Genomic DNA, 16,984 nt, shown 5'->3' on the forward strand with positions numbered 1-16,984 from the left:
CACAGGGAGGGAATTTTAGCTTTATATAAGAGGGAAATTCTCACCCTTGAGCTTATCTGGAAGTGGAATGGCCCCATCCTGGGGGCATTCAAACTTTAGGCAAGAGATTCAAGGATCTAACCGGTAGGTGACCTTGATGACACCTGAGGTCCTTCTCAATTCCAAAATTCTTTAAGTACCCACGAGATAACTGGAGATCTGGTTAATTATCACAGAAAAAGGATGGCTGATTATCCATATGTCTTCACCATTTCTAAGTGGTTGGCACACAGTAGGGGGTTAATAAATATCTGTGGAAGTGAGGGAGGGAGGGAGGGAGGGAGGGAGAGAAGCAAAGACCAAAGGCCCAGATCACACATTCCACTGTGTGCTCAGAAATCTGCCTCCTGTCTACGTGTTAAGATGCTGGGTTCCAGCCAAGGCCTCCAGTGTCTGCCTGTGAGCTCAGCCAGTGTAATTAAACACCTGAGTTTCCCAGGAGGGATGGAATCAAAAAGACTGCCAGAGGAGAACCTGTGGCTTCTGCTTCTTCCCTGCCTTTCCGCTTGCTTTGTGGCAAGGCCAGGCCTGACAGGTAGTCTCGTGGCCCGAGAGCTCCCCTTGCTTTGTGCTGTCTCTGCAGAGCTGCAGTCAGCCTGCTGTTCTCGGTTAAGCTGTGCATTTGTGCCTTGCTTTGCAGGGACCCTTTAGAGTTTTTGTTGTTTCTCCAATGGGTGCATTCTGTTTCCCTCATCCCTAACCCAGGGAACTCGGAGAAGGGGGCCTGGCCCTCAGTTCTGCAGTTATGATCAGGAAGAGGGATCCCCCTCCCCTGCTCTAGCTTTGCCACCCCCATTCCAGCCCAGCCCAGCCCTTCTTCCCATCCCTAAGGAGGAACAAAGGGTCACCCTGCTGCACGGGGTTAGTGCTACAAGTAGGGCACTGCAGCTCTACAGAACTCACTGGCAGTTTTTCACAGATATGATTTTCTTTCTCAGCCTCCTGCTCTGATTTTGCACTTCCTACCAAGACCTCTCTCCTTGCCAAGCTTTCTTGCGGTGACAGTGGGTTTTTATCACCATGTAGCTATGATTCAGAGCCAGACCTCTAGCTGAAAAGAACTAAAATTATTCTCTCTCACACACGCACAGAGGACCACAATGGGGAAAAGTGAAAGTGGAAACATTTTTCAAGTTTGCAAAGTCACTCTCAGGTGAGGATTTATGGAGTCGGCCCTGACAGCCCCTCATTTTGCAGCATCCTCACCAGAAGATTTCTGTCTTGACGTCTAGTTCCACCAACAAACCACTGTCAAGCTCTTCCGTATGCAAAGCATTGTGCTACCCTAATTCCATTACCACCTTTGAACACAACTCCTCCTTCACCTCTAAAACCCCAGCCAATGTCCCTGGCTGAACTGTTAAGCAAAACATGCAGACTAAAGGTGCTGGGAGAATGGCATCACCATCAAGCAACCTGCCATCTATGGCTCCAGGCTGAGCACCAGTCGGAAACATTCTGAGAGGGAAGACCCTTTACTTTCATTTATGCCAGTGAACGTGCATCATCCCCATTTTACAAATGAAGAAACGGGCTCAGGAATTAAGTACCTTGTTCACTTGACTATTAAGTTGTGGAACCAAGGATTCGTACCCATGCTGATCTCTTTTGGTCCCATGGACTGCCTCTGTCATAATGATTTCAGAAATTAAAATTATGCTCCTGACCTAATGTCTTTTGCACGTGCAGCTTGACAGGTTTTGATGGCAGGGAAGATTAGCTTTCAGAAACCATCCTCCTTATCTAGTCTCCTCTCTGGTAGCATCAATTCAAAAGGGAGCTGTCCAGGAAAATGGGGCGGTCTTTGATGGAGACAAGCTGACCAATACCGTGGCTGCGGCACCTTCAGTCTAACAGAGTGATAGAATGCAGAATTCACTGGTGGTATCCTCCAAGTAAAAAAATAAAATCTGCAAGCCAGTGATTTTTTTTCTAAATGACAGACTAAAAGATTGAGATCTGGTGTTCAAATACTCCAGCAGCTTAGCCTTACTGCTACTTGTTGCAATCCCTGTCTCTTGGCATGTGATGGGCTGTCGGAGGTGGTCACCAAGCACTAGCTTCCTGCAGCAGGGACTCTAAAAGGCTGACAAGCCAGGAGGCACACGGCGGACACTCAGCCCCTCTCAGATCAGCACGTCCTTCCTTCTTTCCTTCCTTCCTACCTTCCTCTCTTCCCACTGTCCTACTTGGCAGGAAGGGATGGCGCTGCTTTCCCTGCAGCCTTCTGCTGCACGGCCATGGTCATGGGTGGCAGTGCAGACTGGTGGACAGACAACGAGCTTGGGATTGGAAATCTAGGTTTCAATTCTGACTCTACCAGTCATAATAAGGTTGACCCAGGGGAAGATAATTGAATGCTTCGAGCCTCAGTTCCCTCACCTGTAATACTGGAATGATAACACCTGTGACATAGCAGTGTCAGGAGACTTAATGAAGAATATGTATAAAGTGTCCTACACATAGCATATGCTCACTAACATCATTATTAGTGCTATGCTTGCCTCTCCACCTGTACGTCACCCAAATCCTACCCATTATTCACTGGCCAAGTAAAATCTCCTTAATGCCACTCTTTACCTCCACTTTATAGAAATGATCACGGTCTCCCAGAAATCTGAAAGCACAAATTGGCTCCACTTATTTCACGAACATTCACTGCTTTCCAGCTTCACATGGTTTCTCCTGTTCACATTAGTATTTCCCAAACTAGATTGCAAGCAAATCGAGGAAGGGATGATGTCTTATTTTAACTCCTTTACTACATCCATTCAATATTTACTGAGCCCACTGTGGACCAGGTAATGGCCCACACGGCCCCCGACCCCAGGCACTGAAGTCTGACTGGGGAGACATCTGCAAAAATGATGCAATGAGAAAGATCTTGGGAAGGGCCAGGCCCAGAGCTCTTCCCAAATAAATGGGGTCTATACTCCCTGACCCCGCTCCTTGACCCCTGACTGTGTGAGGGGCCCCTGCACATATTTCCATAACAACCTGTCCTTTCCTTAGTAGAGACTCATCTCACGTCACAGCCATTTCTTATTTACTGATCTGGTCCCCCGCAGGAGACCATAAGCACCATGAGGGCAGAGCTTACATCTCTCTCATTCAGCGCTCCATCCTCAGTACTCACGATGCCTGGCACATGGCAGACACTCCAAAAATGTTTGTTAACCAAATAAAGAGGCACTCAGACTTGATTGATTGAGGTTCTGGGGAATTGGCAGGTAAATCTAATGTTTGCCTTCTTAGGGACCATACTTATTCATGTATTTTTTAGAAAACATTTCCCTGGTGGGCTTTCCTCTCCTCACCAATTGTAAAGAAGGAAAGGAACATGATTTTCTCCTGTATGATTTCGCCCTAGCTGTCTGTAGTTGTCAGCCTTGCATTTGAGAGCCACAGTAAAGGCTGGATAAAAAGCAGCTGAAGAGGTGCGCAACTTGATTAGTCAAGTTCCTTGCTGAAAATAGAATGGAGGTGAACCACCCTTCATCCACCTTCACCTCTTCTCATCAAGCTCTGAGGACATCCCACAAAGGAACCAGGTGCCACAGTCCACTGGCATAACCTGTGATCCATGGCTACCAGCACCAACTGCTACCATGGTGATCTGGAAGTGCAGGGAAAGCACTGAGCTGGGAGTGATGACACGGGCTGGAGCCCAGCTTTGCTTCTAACTAGCTGTGTGACCTTTGGCAAGTTACTCCACAATTTCCTTATCCAAAAAAACCAGAGAATACTACCTGTCCCATGGAGTATTGAGAATTTCAAAGGAGACAATAGACATAGAAACAAAAGACTTGACTACAGCAACATCTCCACAGGATAGCTCCCACTTGGATGAAAATTACATTTGAAAAGAGAAAGAGGATTTTGCAAGTGACATGGGTATCCACAAGGTCAGAGACAATACCCCTCATCCAGTTGGCTTCCCACAGTCAGAATTACCTAACATCTAAGACTATTGTTGTAAACGCTTCTGCCCAGTGCAGTAATCCAGTTACCTACAAACAAGTAATCCAGTGTCTTCCCACAACACACAGTCAGATATTTTTGTCACCATAATTATCATTTAAAATAACAGACAAGGCTTCCAGGGAAAGCGCGCCCTCTCTGCAATCCTTCCACAGCCCTCTTCTCTAACTCTTTTCCCTGCCCCCAACAACACACACACTGAAGAGAACACTTTCCCCTACCCAACATTCCAACGTAAATCAGCAAGGGAAGCAACAAAGTGAAACTCTGATGTCAGATAAAACTGGGTTCAAAACCCAGTTCAGCCACCTCTTACGCTGTGACCTCAGATAAGTTACTTTGCGTTTCTGAACCTCAGTTTTCTTACCTGCAAAACAGGAATGATAAAGCCCACGTATGAGGTTGTTGAGTAGAGTTCCCAGCATGGCATCGGCATACCTTGGTGCTCAGCGCATGAGTGTTTCTAGTCCCTTCTCTCCTCCAGGGAGAGCACTATCACTCCATTTGGTACCATTTCCCACCCAGTGAAAATCCTGCCAGTCAGGTCTGGGAAGTGATGCTTCCCGACCACACAAATGACTTTCTCCTCCTTTAAGAGCTTCCCCTAACGTGCTCTGCGGTCAGGCCAATTTTTTTTTTTTTTTTTTTTTTTAGAGACGCTTTGTATCTAGGGAACCTCACATCCAGATATACACACTTTAATGGCCTGTACATTAAACACTGCAGTGCACCTGATATTTTATGCAACTTCAAATCTGTGTAAAGTAGAGCACACCCAAAGGGCTAACAAATGACTGAGAAGCATCATACTTTGATGAGTCCTAGAAATGTAGTACAAGACAGGGAACCGGGGGTGGGGGGGGGGCGGCCAGGGAGAGAACTACCATTGTTTGAACACCCCATGTGTGAAGCACTGTGCTAGGTACATGGCATCATTTCATTTTTTCAGCCTGAAAATGTGATCAGGGAGGGGCTGGCATCTCCATTTTCAGTGGAGGAAACTGCCAAGGTTCAAAGCATTAATCAAGAGTAGAGTTCTATGCAATTAGAGATTATCATACTAAGTGAAGTAAGTCAGAAAGAGAAAGACAAATATCATATGCTATCACTTATGTGTGGAATCTAAAATATGACACAAATGAACCTATCTACAAAACAGAAACAAATTCAGACATAGAGAACAGACTTGTGGTTGCCAAGGGGGAAGAGGGGGAGGGAGAGGGATGGACTGGAAGTTTAGGGTTGGTAGATGCAAACTATTACATATAGAGTGGATAAACAACAAGGTCCTAATGTTTAGCCCAGGGAACTATACTGAATATCCTGTGACTAAACCATAATGGAAGAGAAAATAGAAAAAGAATGTATGTATGTGTACAACTGAGTCACTTTGCTATACAACGGAGACTGGTACATTGTAAATCAACTATACTTCAATTAAAAAAAAATTTTTTTTTTTACAAAGTAGAGTTCTAAAGAACTGGCCAGTTCTAAAGCCTGTGCTCTTCCCCACATTCCAACAGTATGTGTCCAGGCACAAAGGAGAAGTGGAAGGGCAGGGAGACCCACAGGTCCTGCCCTCTGGGAGCCTAGAGTTTCACAAGAGCCAGTCAGAAATACACTTGAGACAAGAAAGATAACTATGAAGTCATAAGAATATTTACAGAGCAGTGTGACTCTAAGTGCAAGTAAGTAAACCCAAAGCAGGGTCCTTCAGCCTTAAAAGTATGGAGACAATGAAGAAGCAGGAGGGAGTAACCAGAGACGGTCTTCTGGAGGAGAGGTGGCAGGGATGCAGAGGACAGAAAGTAGCCTGAGGTTGTGTTAAAGATGGGGAGACCCACCTGAAATGCAGAATGGCAAACAGAAGTTTTTAAAAAATCATGTTCTAAAGAAAAATAAGCTGATTTGCTGGCTAGGAAAAAAACTCTAAGAATAAATGAGAAATGAATAGTTATTTCTGCCATAGCATTCTGGACACTGCCCCATTTCCCAAAATAAACATAAACCCAAAATGAAATTAAACAGCATTCCCATGCTCCTGAGAAGGGAGAAGCAATCATTATTTTTTTTCTAAGAACAGGAAGCAAAAAAATTAACTGAGATGAGCAAGAAATAATCGCTATTAACAACAGTAAAATCACAACACCTGAATGTAGATTTTCAACTTTTCAAAGAGCTATCCTACGTCATTATCTCATTTAGTTGTCACTTCAACTAGGTGAGATGGTCAGGAGAGCTCCTTACCCCTAATCCACATGAAATGAGAGGGTACAACCTAAAGCAGAGAGCAGATCTAGGACTTGAAGCCAACTCTCTCAAATAACAATTCAGGGATGAAGCTCCAACAGGGCCTGCCTGTCACGGAGGGCTAATGTTTGCTGGTATCAACTGAGGGGAGATGAGGAGAGGGAGAAAAGCTGGGGTAGACACACACTGCTGGTCACCCCTCACTAACTGTTCTCCTTGTCTATATTACTGTTTTCCTACCTGGATACATGACCACCCAGAAGAAGACTACATTTCCCAGCCTCCTTTGCAGCTAGGTGTGTGGCCAGGTTACCAAGTGCCAGCCAATGTGATATGAACAAAGGCAATATGCACAACTTCCTAGTCTTGCTCTCAAAAGGAAAGAGTTCAGCCAGCCTTCCCCTTCCCCTTCTTTCTGTTTTCTGGAAAAAGAACATACGGCCAAAGCTGGAACGGCCATATGGGATCCCAATATGGAAGTCATGTATTTAAGACAGCAGAGAAACCTGGCCTCTGGTGACTGCAGAGCAGCCAGACCAGCCCTAAGCTTTTAGGAAACATAAACTCTGTTGATGCTACTATTACTGTGTCTCTGTCCAGTAACAGAACCTGTATCCTAACTAATAAAGATGTTTTGCCAGTATCACTGAATACCACTTCTAAAACTCCAGAACCTTCTCAATTGTTTGGATTCAACAAGACCATACATAGTTATTAAGAGTCTGTGATGTGTTTGAAGTCTCCTAAGAGTATCTTTACAGCCTCCAGGGAGATGCGCCCAGTCATTTTGGAAAAACCAGTATATTGGCATAGAATGCAAAAAGGCATATTCAGCAAAGGTGAATGAAAAGAAATAAGAATGTTTAAACAAAATCCTGAAGGAGCCAGGGAAAAGCTTGCAAATAATAATCTAAGCTGAAAGGGGGCCACAAGGCATACTGCATGGGGGTGAGGTGGTAGGGTCAAAGGTGCAGGGTGCAGGTTACTCGTGTCCCTTCCCTCCAAGAAAGGAGGTGATACAAGGAAACCCTAGGGCTGAGCCCGAGCTCCCAGCCCCCCACCTGGGGGAGGGAGTAGGGGAAGTTGACCGAAGCGCAGATCAGGATGAGATCTGGCCCAGCAGAAGAACTAGGAGGGGCTGCTGTGGACTAAATAGATACTCACAAGGGTCCCTTCAGCACTGACATTCTGCTCTGGATTTAAGGAGCTGAGATGGGGGAGGAAAAACAAAAATTCAAAGAGACAGGTGTCGTGCAGTGCTGGGGGGTGGAGAGTGTCTGGAATAGGAGTATGATGTCTAGACCCCCTGCCATTATCAGAGAGAAAGGAAACGAATGTGGCTTAATTATAATGACAGGATGACAGCAATGACATTATGAGGAGAGAACAGGAAAAGCACAAAGCCCATATTAAGAAAATGGGAACTGTCACTTCACCATCAAATTCTCCCTGGAGAGTATCCCCCAGACAGGGTCATATCCCTAACCTGAGATGGATACCCCCAGCTAAAGGGACTCTCGCCCACCCCCAGCAATCCCTCCCCCTTGGAGGGGGTCCCTCAAAGGCCCCGGCAAGGCTCAGCCCACAGGGGAGGCTCCGCCTCCAGGCCTTAGTTACTGGCTGGTGGGCAGCAGGGCCGCCATCTCTGTCATACTCACAGCCCCTACCACCACTAGACCACTGACTCCCGGCAGTGACGCCCACAGGTACAGTCTCCGATCCTCAGAGCCCATCAAGGGAGGCACTCAGTACGTGCCTGCTGAGTGGGGGCATCCTCTCCCAGGTGACACACTGAGGGCCAGAGTGGCCCTGTGTTTCTCTCAGCATCACCAACACACAGGAGGACCAGATGTGCAAAAGAGGGAACCCACCCATCACACCTCAGGGTGAGCCCTTGCTGGAGATCACCAAAGACCCGCGCGAAGACGGCAGGAGGATCAGGGCAGGGCTGGCTTGCCCCCGACCCAGGTCAAGACCCCAGAGTGGAAGTCAGACATACAACCAGGCATTTGGAGACACCATAGATCATCTACACCCAGAGATGATCACAAATGCTCATTTTAGCCAAGTCTTCACCTCTTCCTATTGCAGTTTTCTTTTTTTAAAATCAGAACTGAGAAAGGTGGGCAAGCTTGAAAATATTTAGTTTTCCAGCTTCCTGGCATCCTCTGGGGAATTAGCCAAGTTATAATAAGATATTCAGTAACAGAGCACAGAGAGGAGAAGCAACAGAGGCTTCTGGATAATCTATAATATGGTTAATACAGGGCAACAGAATAGTCAAGAAATACTATTACCAATGCATGTAAAATTCAATGCAAAGAGGAGAAAATCACAATGTTACCAGTACTTCAAAGTCCATTGGCTTTGTGTCTCTCTACTCTCCTTGAGGAATGCTGGCCTGACTGCCGGGGGGACGGGGAGGGAGAGGCACTGACCCCTTGGCATAAATGCAGGCTGCGGTCAGTGCTCTCTGTTGCCCGAGATCCTACTTCTGGGGTTATCCAATCCCGTGAACCATGCAGTAAGGATGCAAGCATGCACATGTGCATACAGGCAAAGCAAGATAAAAGAGAGCCCCGTAAGTCTAATAAGACATCAGCAGCTGTCCTGAACAAAGGTTGTTCGGAATGTGAGTTTACAAGGATAATTACCACCACATTACACAGAGTGCAATAACTCTGTTGTTAGCACCAGAATTTGTCAGATGTCACACGGAAAGGGGAAGAGCTGTAACTATAAGTGACAGGTTGCTGAAAAAATGGTTGGTTTCTGAAGCACCTGGTCCCCTGAGTCTGTACCGTAATCTTGTTCTTAAAACAACAACAATAGGCAAGAGTACAAACACTTTCCACTGCAGAAACTGCCAGTTTGTTCAAATTTATGGAGAGAATTTTCAAAGTGTGAGTGTGCCAGTGAGGGCAGGCTGCTGGACTCTGTGTTCTCAGCCCATGCCACCACAGGTGGGCACCGTGGGGAGAGCCGGGCTTGTAATTCAGGGAGTTCTGGACGTGAATCCTGTCTGCCCTGCTTACCAGCCCTGTATTCTGGGGAAAGCAGTTAACTTCTCTGAGCTTCCATTTCCTTGTAAGATGGACTTAATAATCTCTAAGGCATAGAGTTGTTGCGAACAGTAGTTGTATGTAGAGTACTTATCACAGCACCTGGCAAATAGCAAGTGATCAGGAAATGGGGCGACTATTAAGCTGACTTGCCTACCTAAATATCATAGTTTGCTGCATAATGCAGAGGTGACTGCCTGCGTATTACACTTTTTAAAAAAAAAGAAATGGAAACATCACAAAGCTCTGAGAAGGTGGGAGAGAAAAGAGATGATAATAATTGTTTGGGTTTTCCTTAGAGACTATAGCCAGGAAATTATGCTCTCCAGAGGAGAATGGTTTTGGAAAAACAGCTTATCCTCATATGCCACCAGAGCTGTTTTCTTTCTTTTCTTTTCTTCCAGGTAAAAAGCTGCAAGGAAGTCTCCTCATATTTGAAAGCCTTTGGGGAGCTCATGAAATGGAGCCCATTTCCTAACTGACCACCCATAGTAAATTTTCTGTAATGCATATACTGAAGTATTTCGATTGACAGAGCATCTCATCTTGCCCTCCAAGAGACAGAAATTGTGCCCCGAGCACGGTGCATCTGGTTGTTTACTGCTGCCCCAAGGCTCACAAAATGCTGCAAGCACAGCCTAGAAAACTGGAGATGTTAAGGCTGAAATAGTTCTAGAAAAGCAAAGGTCTTAAATCCTTTTACATGACATGAGAAAGCACCTCAAGTTCTAATTAAGCTAAAGCAATTAGCCACCCACAGATACTTAATGCTGCTTCCCATGGTCAGGCAGTCATCTCTATTAAAACCCATTTTAAAGAAAAGAGCAGACCCAAAAGCTCCACGGCACACACTTCCCACAAATCAATTATGCCTTAGACACATTGAGGCAAGCTCTGGGCCTGGCAGAGGGTGCTTTTAGGAAAAGATGGCATCAGACCTGGCGAGGTAATTGCAAAAAAGGAGGCGGCAAGGCAGCAAATGGGACACTCGGTGGTAACAAAATCCACTTGCAGAAGGGGACACTGGATCGCAGATGGGTTGGACAAAGCAAGACCGACTGAAGCCTCAGTTTCCCTGGCCTTAGAATTCCGTGGTTGGTGTAAGAAGGCGTCAACCCCACCCGAAGGAATACATCAAGCAGAGGGGTTCCTGCCTGCGCGTGAGCTGACTACCGTCCAAACTGATGCTGCACAGGGCCGTCCTCTCCCACGTCACAGCGTGTCATGGAAGCACCGACAGGGCGCATCTGGCAGGTTCACAGTGAGTCCAACCCACTCAAGTTCATGTGCTTTCCCCAGTCCAGTTAGGTCTAGTCAGGACTCCCTAAGTCTCCCTTTAGTGAGGGGAGTTCATTGTTGTTTCCAGCCCAAGGCTGTTTCCAGACGTGGCAATAGCAACAGCGACACAATGGTCAATGGTTGAGTGTTTGAAAATTAAGTACAGCCATCCCTCTGTCCACAGGCAATTGGTTCCAGGACGAATAGGTTTGCAGATACCAAAACCCACGGATAGTTAAGTCCCTTATATAAAATGGCATAGTATTTGCATATAACCTATACACATCGTCCCATAGACTTTAAATGATCTCTAGATTACTTTTAATACCTAATGCAATGTAAATGCTATGTAAATAGTTGTAAATACAATGTAAATGCTATGCAAACAGTTGCCGGCATGCCACAAATTCACGTTTTTGGAACTTTCTGGAATTTTCTTTTTAATATTTTCAATCCCTGGTTGGTTACATCTGAGGATGCAGAATCCATGCATACAGAGGACCAACTGTACCCTCCTCAAGAACTAGGGTTGTTTCTGTTTTTCAGTCCAGTCAAGTTAATCCAAAAACCCATTACTTCTCAACTGAACAAGAGACTTTTTTCTTTCCCATAGGTTTTTTTTTTTTTTTCTTTTGGATTTAGAAAATTTCTCAATCATCAAGCAGACATCAAAAATGCTGATCTAGATAAGCACTGTCCAACAGAAATAAGATTTAAAATTTTCCTAGGAGCCACATTAAAAAAAGCAAAAAGATATATGAAACTATTGTATTAGAATATTTTATTTAACACACTCTAACAAAAATATTACTGTATAATCAATACAAAAGATTATTAATGAGATATTTCAGATTTTGTTCTCATACTTTCTTTTTCTAGTACCATATTGGACTGTGCAGATCTAGAGCTATCTTTAAATTGACATGGAAAGACTTCCACAATTCACTGCTCTATGAACAAGGAGTTTACCAAGATATATAGCATGATCTCATTTTAACTATAAAAATCTGTTTCTGTGTGTTCAGCTATGGATAGACAATAATCTGCAACACCAAAAGGTGATAGCAGTTATCTCTAAGAAGTAGAATTATGTATGGTTGGTCATTATTTTCTACTTTGTGCTCTTTTGTACTTTCTAAATTTCTTTGCAGTAAACATGCACTGCTTAAATTATCAGGAAAACTATAAAGCTAGCCTTTAAAAAAAAAAATCTCTCCCTTATTTTAAGCTATACCACCCTGATCCTGCTGGCACTGTAGCCACTGTCCTATTTCCAGCTAACAGAAAGGATGGACAAACATAACACTCCCTGCCCCTTGCGCCAGCCACTGTCATACTTACAGCCAATCATCATGATGGCCACTGCAAAGATCTTCTCGATGTCTGTGGATGGGGCGATGTTCCCAAAGCCCACACTGGTGAGGCTGGTCATGGTGAAATACAACGAGGAGATGTACACGGAATTCTTGCTGGGACCCCCTTCCCATTTCCCTGAGCCGGACCCATTAAACTGGTAAGGGGTGCCAATGTCCATCGCCAGCTGGTAGAGCCAGCTGTTGTTGCGGATGGTCTTGGTGTCCTCGTCGAAGATCTCATAGTCCCCGATGCTGTACCAAATGCAGGCCATCCAGTGAGCAGCCAGCCCGAACACACACACCAGCAGGACCAGCACAGCTGCCCCATATTCAATGTAGTGGTCCAGCTTCCGGGCCACTCGCCCCAGACGGAGCAGCCGGACAACCTTCAGAGAGCTGAACAGGCTGCTGATGCCCTGGAAGAAGAGGAGCACAGGGTCAAGGCCAAGAAACAAAGATACTAACAACTCCTTCCCTCCACTCACCAGGGCTGGTCCTTCAGCACAGTGTATTCCCTGAGATGCAATATAAGGCAACCTTTAAAACATTGTTTCAAAGTAAGTCATAATATGGAGAAATGCTCCATATATATTGTATACTTATTGTATATATTTGTATACTTATGCACAATATAATAGGAAGTTTTTCCAAGGTATATGGAAGGGAGATTTCCATTAGCTTTTTTTTTGTTTTTTACTTCCTTTAAAAAGCAAATAAAAAAATAAGACAAATAAAACTGGAATTTTATTCTAATTATATTCTGTATAAGTATACAAATACATATGAGCATTTTTCCATATCATTACTCATTTTAAAATAATATTAAGCCCTCCAGAAAGTAGGCATAGAGGGAACTTTCCTCAACATAATAAAGGCCATATATGACAAACCCACAGCCAACATCGTCCTCAATGGTGAAAAACTGAAACCATTTCTACTAAGATCAGGAACAAGACAAGGTTGCCCACTCTCACCACTATTATTCAACATAGTTTTGGAAGTTTTAGCCACAGCAATCAGAGAAGAAAAAGAAATAAAAGGAATCCAAACTGGAAAAGAAGAAGTAAAGCTGTCACTGTTTGCAGATGACATGATACTATAAATAGAGAATCCTAAAGATGTGAACAGAAAATTACTAGAGCTAATCAATGAATTTGGTAAAGTAGCAGGATACAAAATTAATGCACAGAAATCTCTTGCATTCCTATACACTAATGATGAAAAATCTGAAAGAGAAATTAAGAAAACACTCCCATTTACCATTGCAACACAAAGAATAAAATATCTAGGAATAAACCTACCTAAGGAGACAAAAGACCAGTATGCAGAAAATTATAAGACACTGATGAAAGAAATTAAAGATGATACAAATAGATGGAGAGATATACCATGTTCTTGGATTGGAAGAATCAACACTGTGAAAATGACTCTACTACCCAAAGCAATCTACAGATTCAATGCAATACCTATCAAACTACCAATGGCATTTTTCACAGAACTAGAAGAAAAAATTTTACACTGTGTATGGAAACACAAAAGGCCCCGAATAGCCAAAGCAGTCTTGAGAAAGAAAAACGGAGCTGGAGGAATCAGGCTCCCTGACTTCAGACTATACTACAAAGCTACAGTAATCAAGACAGTATGGTACTGGCACAGAAACAGAAATATAGATCAGTGGAACAGGATAGAAAGTCCAGAGATAAACCCACACACCTATGGTCACCTTATCTTTGATAAAGGAGGCAAGACTATACAATGGAGAAAAGACAGCCTCTTAAATAAGTGGTGCTGGGAAAACTGGACAGCTACGTGTAAAAGAATGAAATTAGAATACTCCCTAACACCATACACAAAAATAAACTCAAAATGGATTAAAGACCTAAGTGTAAGGCCAGACACTATCAAACTCTTAGAGGAAAACATAGGAAGAACACTCTATGACATAAATCACAGCAAGATCCTTTTTGACCCAGCTCCTAGAGAAATGGAAATAAAAACACAAATAGACAAATGGGACCTAATGTAACTTAAAAGCTTTTGCACAGCAAAGGAAACCATAAACAAGACCAAAAGACAACCATCAGAATGGGAGAAAATATTTGCAAATGAAGCAACTGACAAAGGATTCATCTCCAAAATTTACAAGCAGCTCATGCAGCTCAATATCAGAAAAACAAACAACCCAATCCAAAAATGGGCAGAAGACCTAAATAGACATTTCTCCAAAGAAGATATACAGATTGCCAACAGACACATGAAAGAATGCTCAACATCATTAATCATTAGAGAAATGCAAATCAAAACTACAACGAGATATCATCTCACACCAGTCAGAATGTCCATCATCAAAAAATCTACAAACAATAAATGCTGGAGAGGGTGTGGAGAAAAGGGAACCCTCTTGCACTGTTGGTGGGAATGTAAATTGATACAGCCACTATGGAGAACAGTATGGAGGTTCCTTAAAAAACTAAAAATAGAACTACCATACGACCCAGCAATCCCACTACTGGGCATATACCCTGAGAAAACCATAATTCAAAAAGAGTCATGTACCAAAATGTTCATTGCAGCTCTATTTACAATAGCCAGGACATGGAAGCAACCTAAATGTCCATCGACAGATGAATGGATAAAGAAGATGTGGCACATATATACAATGGAATATTACTCAGTCATAAAAAGGAACGAAACTGAGGTATTTGTAGTGAGGTGGAAGGACCTAGAGACTGTCATACAGAGTGAAGTAAGTCAGAAAGAGAAAAACAAATACCATATGCTAACACATATATATGGAATCTAAAAAAAAAAAAAAAAATGGGCATGAAGAACCTAGGGGCAAGACGGGAATAAAGATGCAGACCTACTGGAGAATGGACTTGAGGATATGGAGAGGGGGAAGGGTAAGCTGGGACAAAGTGAGAGAGTGGCATGGACATTTATACACTACTAAACATAAAATAGGTAGCTAGTGGGAAGCAGCCGCATAGCACAGGGAGATCAGCTCGGTGCTTTGTGACCACCTAGAGGGGTGGGATAGGGAGGGTGGGAGGGAGGGAGATGCAAGAGGGAAGAGATATGGGGATATATGTATATGTATAACTGATTCACTTTGTTATAAAGCAGAAACTAACACACCATTGTAAAGCAATTATACTCCAATAAAGATGCTAATAAATAAATAAATAAATAAAATAATATTAAGGGTTGTGTAAAATTTCATATTAAGTAATGAAATATTTTAAGAGTTGCATATTTATTTCATATTGTATATTTCACTCTAATTATATTGTGCATACATATACAAATATTTATGTGTTGAAAAACAGGAAACACACACGGAAAAACATATAAAACATTAACAGTGGTTATTGCTGCACTGTCAAGTTATGAAATTACAGGCAATTTTTGTTATATTTGTATATATTTTTGTTACGCTTATACATATTTACTTTACAATTACAAAAAAATAGTTTTTAAGATAAAAATAAAGAAACAGCTGAGAAGAATAAAGAATTGAGATTCTGTTTTCTCAGGAAAGTTACAAATTCTTGGAAGGCTACATCACTTCTCTCAGGCCAGGGATACAATCAGACACAATGTACTTAATCACAGTCAATCAAAGAATCTCAGAGCCAGAAGAAGCCTGATTTCACCTGGTCAAGCCTCCTCCTTCCAGTCCCACCGGGACAGGCCTATTCTCTGAATAGTAGTTCTCTAGGGAATAGCACTGTGGTAGGGGCAGGAATACCAGTGTAGAAATCTGTCAAATGGGGTCTGACGCCCAGGTAAGCCGCTAACTTCCTATGTGAATGTGGACAATGCAGCTACCTCTTAGTTCCCTTGTCTAGACAATGTGGGAGGTGGACTGGAGGAGCTCTGCATCTTCTCCAAATGCTCATGAACTTTTATCTCCAAAGGGAACTGAAACATATTACAGAAGCTGTACATTCAAAACCTCAAAACTCCTATTTCAAAGTGATTCCAAGGTGTAGGAAAGGAGATTTCCATTAAACTTTTCCTACTTCTATTAAAAAGCAAACAAGCAAACGGCATAAAGACATTTCTTTGAACTAAGACTTCGGTCTCCCTTATGTAGCAAAAATCCAGCAGCAGAATGATGCCCTTCACCAGGTAGAATGAATGACTTTTCACTATCCTAAGGACTGGACAGTTTCCAGGTCACTGCTATTCTCTTTTGTCCTCCATACCCTTAATGACAACCCCCAAGGGTTAGGATATGTCACAGACAGAAGGAAAACGTGTAAATGCTTTCTAGTGAGTCTGTGTCAAAGGCTCACCAAGGCTGCTTTCTTCTCCTGGGCACATAGCTAACCACATTTCCCAGCCTCTTTCCATCTGGGTGGGTCTCTGGAACTAGTTCTGGCCAGTGGAATGTGAGGTGAAATGAGTGTCACTTCTAAGCCAAGACAGCTAAAAGTTAAGTGTGCTTTCTCTACAAGCTTTTTCTTTCCCCTGGCATGCGTTCCTTGAGGCCAAGTACTGAAGGTGGTGGATGTACAGCATGGAAGGGGCCTGGGTACCTAGAAGACTATGTGAAACACCCCCTCCCCCCCAAATCATCTTGAAACCTATTGTGATGTCAATAAAAAAAGGAACCTCTGAAGTAAGCCACTGAAACTTTTGGGGATATTTGTTACAGCAGCTATTATTAGCTGTCTCTGACAAATGAACACACAAACCATATGGAGCATAGCCTTCGCAATAAAAACCACAGATCAGGTTACCACAAATTATTTCACTGAGGTAGGGGTGAAGGAGGTGGGATTTATTGCCCTTTAAAAAAAAAAACAAAAAAACAGGGACTTCCCTAGTGGCACAGTGATTAAGAATCCGCCTGCCGGGCTTCCCTGGTGGTGCAGTGGTTGCGAATCTGCCTGCCAATGCAGGGGACACGGGTTCGAGCCCTGGTCTGGGAAGATCTCACATGCCGCGGAGCAACTAGGCCCGTGAGCCACAACTACTGAGCCTGCGCGTCTGGAGCCTGTGCTCCGCAAT

General features: G+C 43.5%; 1 protein-coding gene across 4 annotated transcripts in view; it reads right to left on the bottom strand.

The window, feature by feature from the left end:
• KCNH1 (potassium voltage-gated channel subfamily H member 1) overlaps positions 1–16,984 on the bottom strand; it is a 417,868-nt gene that overhangs the window by 221,053 nt on the left and 179,831 nt on the right. For all 4 annotated transcript variants that reach the window (XM_082464235.1, XM_082464234.1, XM_082464237.1 and 1 more), the window contains one exon: positions 11,952–12,381. In XM_082464235.1, the coding sequence (XP_082320361.1) occupies positions 11,952–12,381 (430 nt within the window). The remainder of the gene's footprint in view (positions 1–11,951; positions 12,382–16,984) is intronic.

Source organism: Balaenoptera physalus (assembly GCF_965194825.1).
Source record: "Balaenoptera physalus genome assembly, chromosome: 1".
NCBI classification, from domain to species: Eukaryota; Metazoa; Chordata; class Mammalia; order Artiodactyla; family Balaenopteridae; genus Balaenoptera; species Balaenoptera physalus.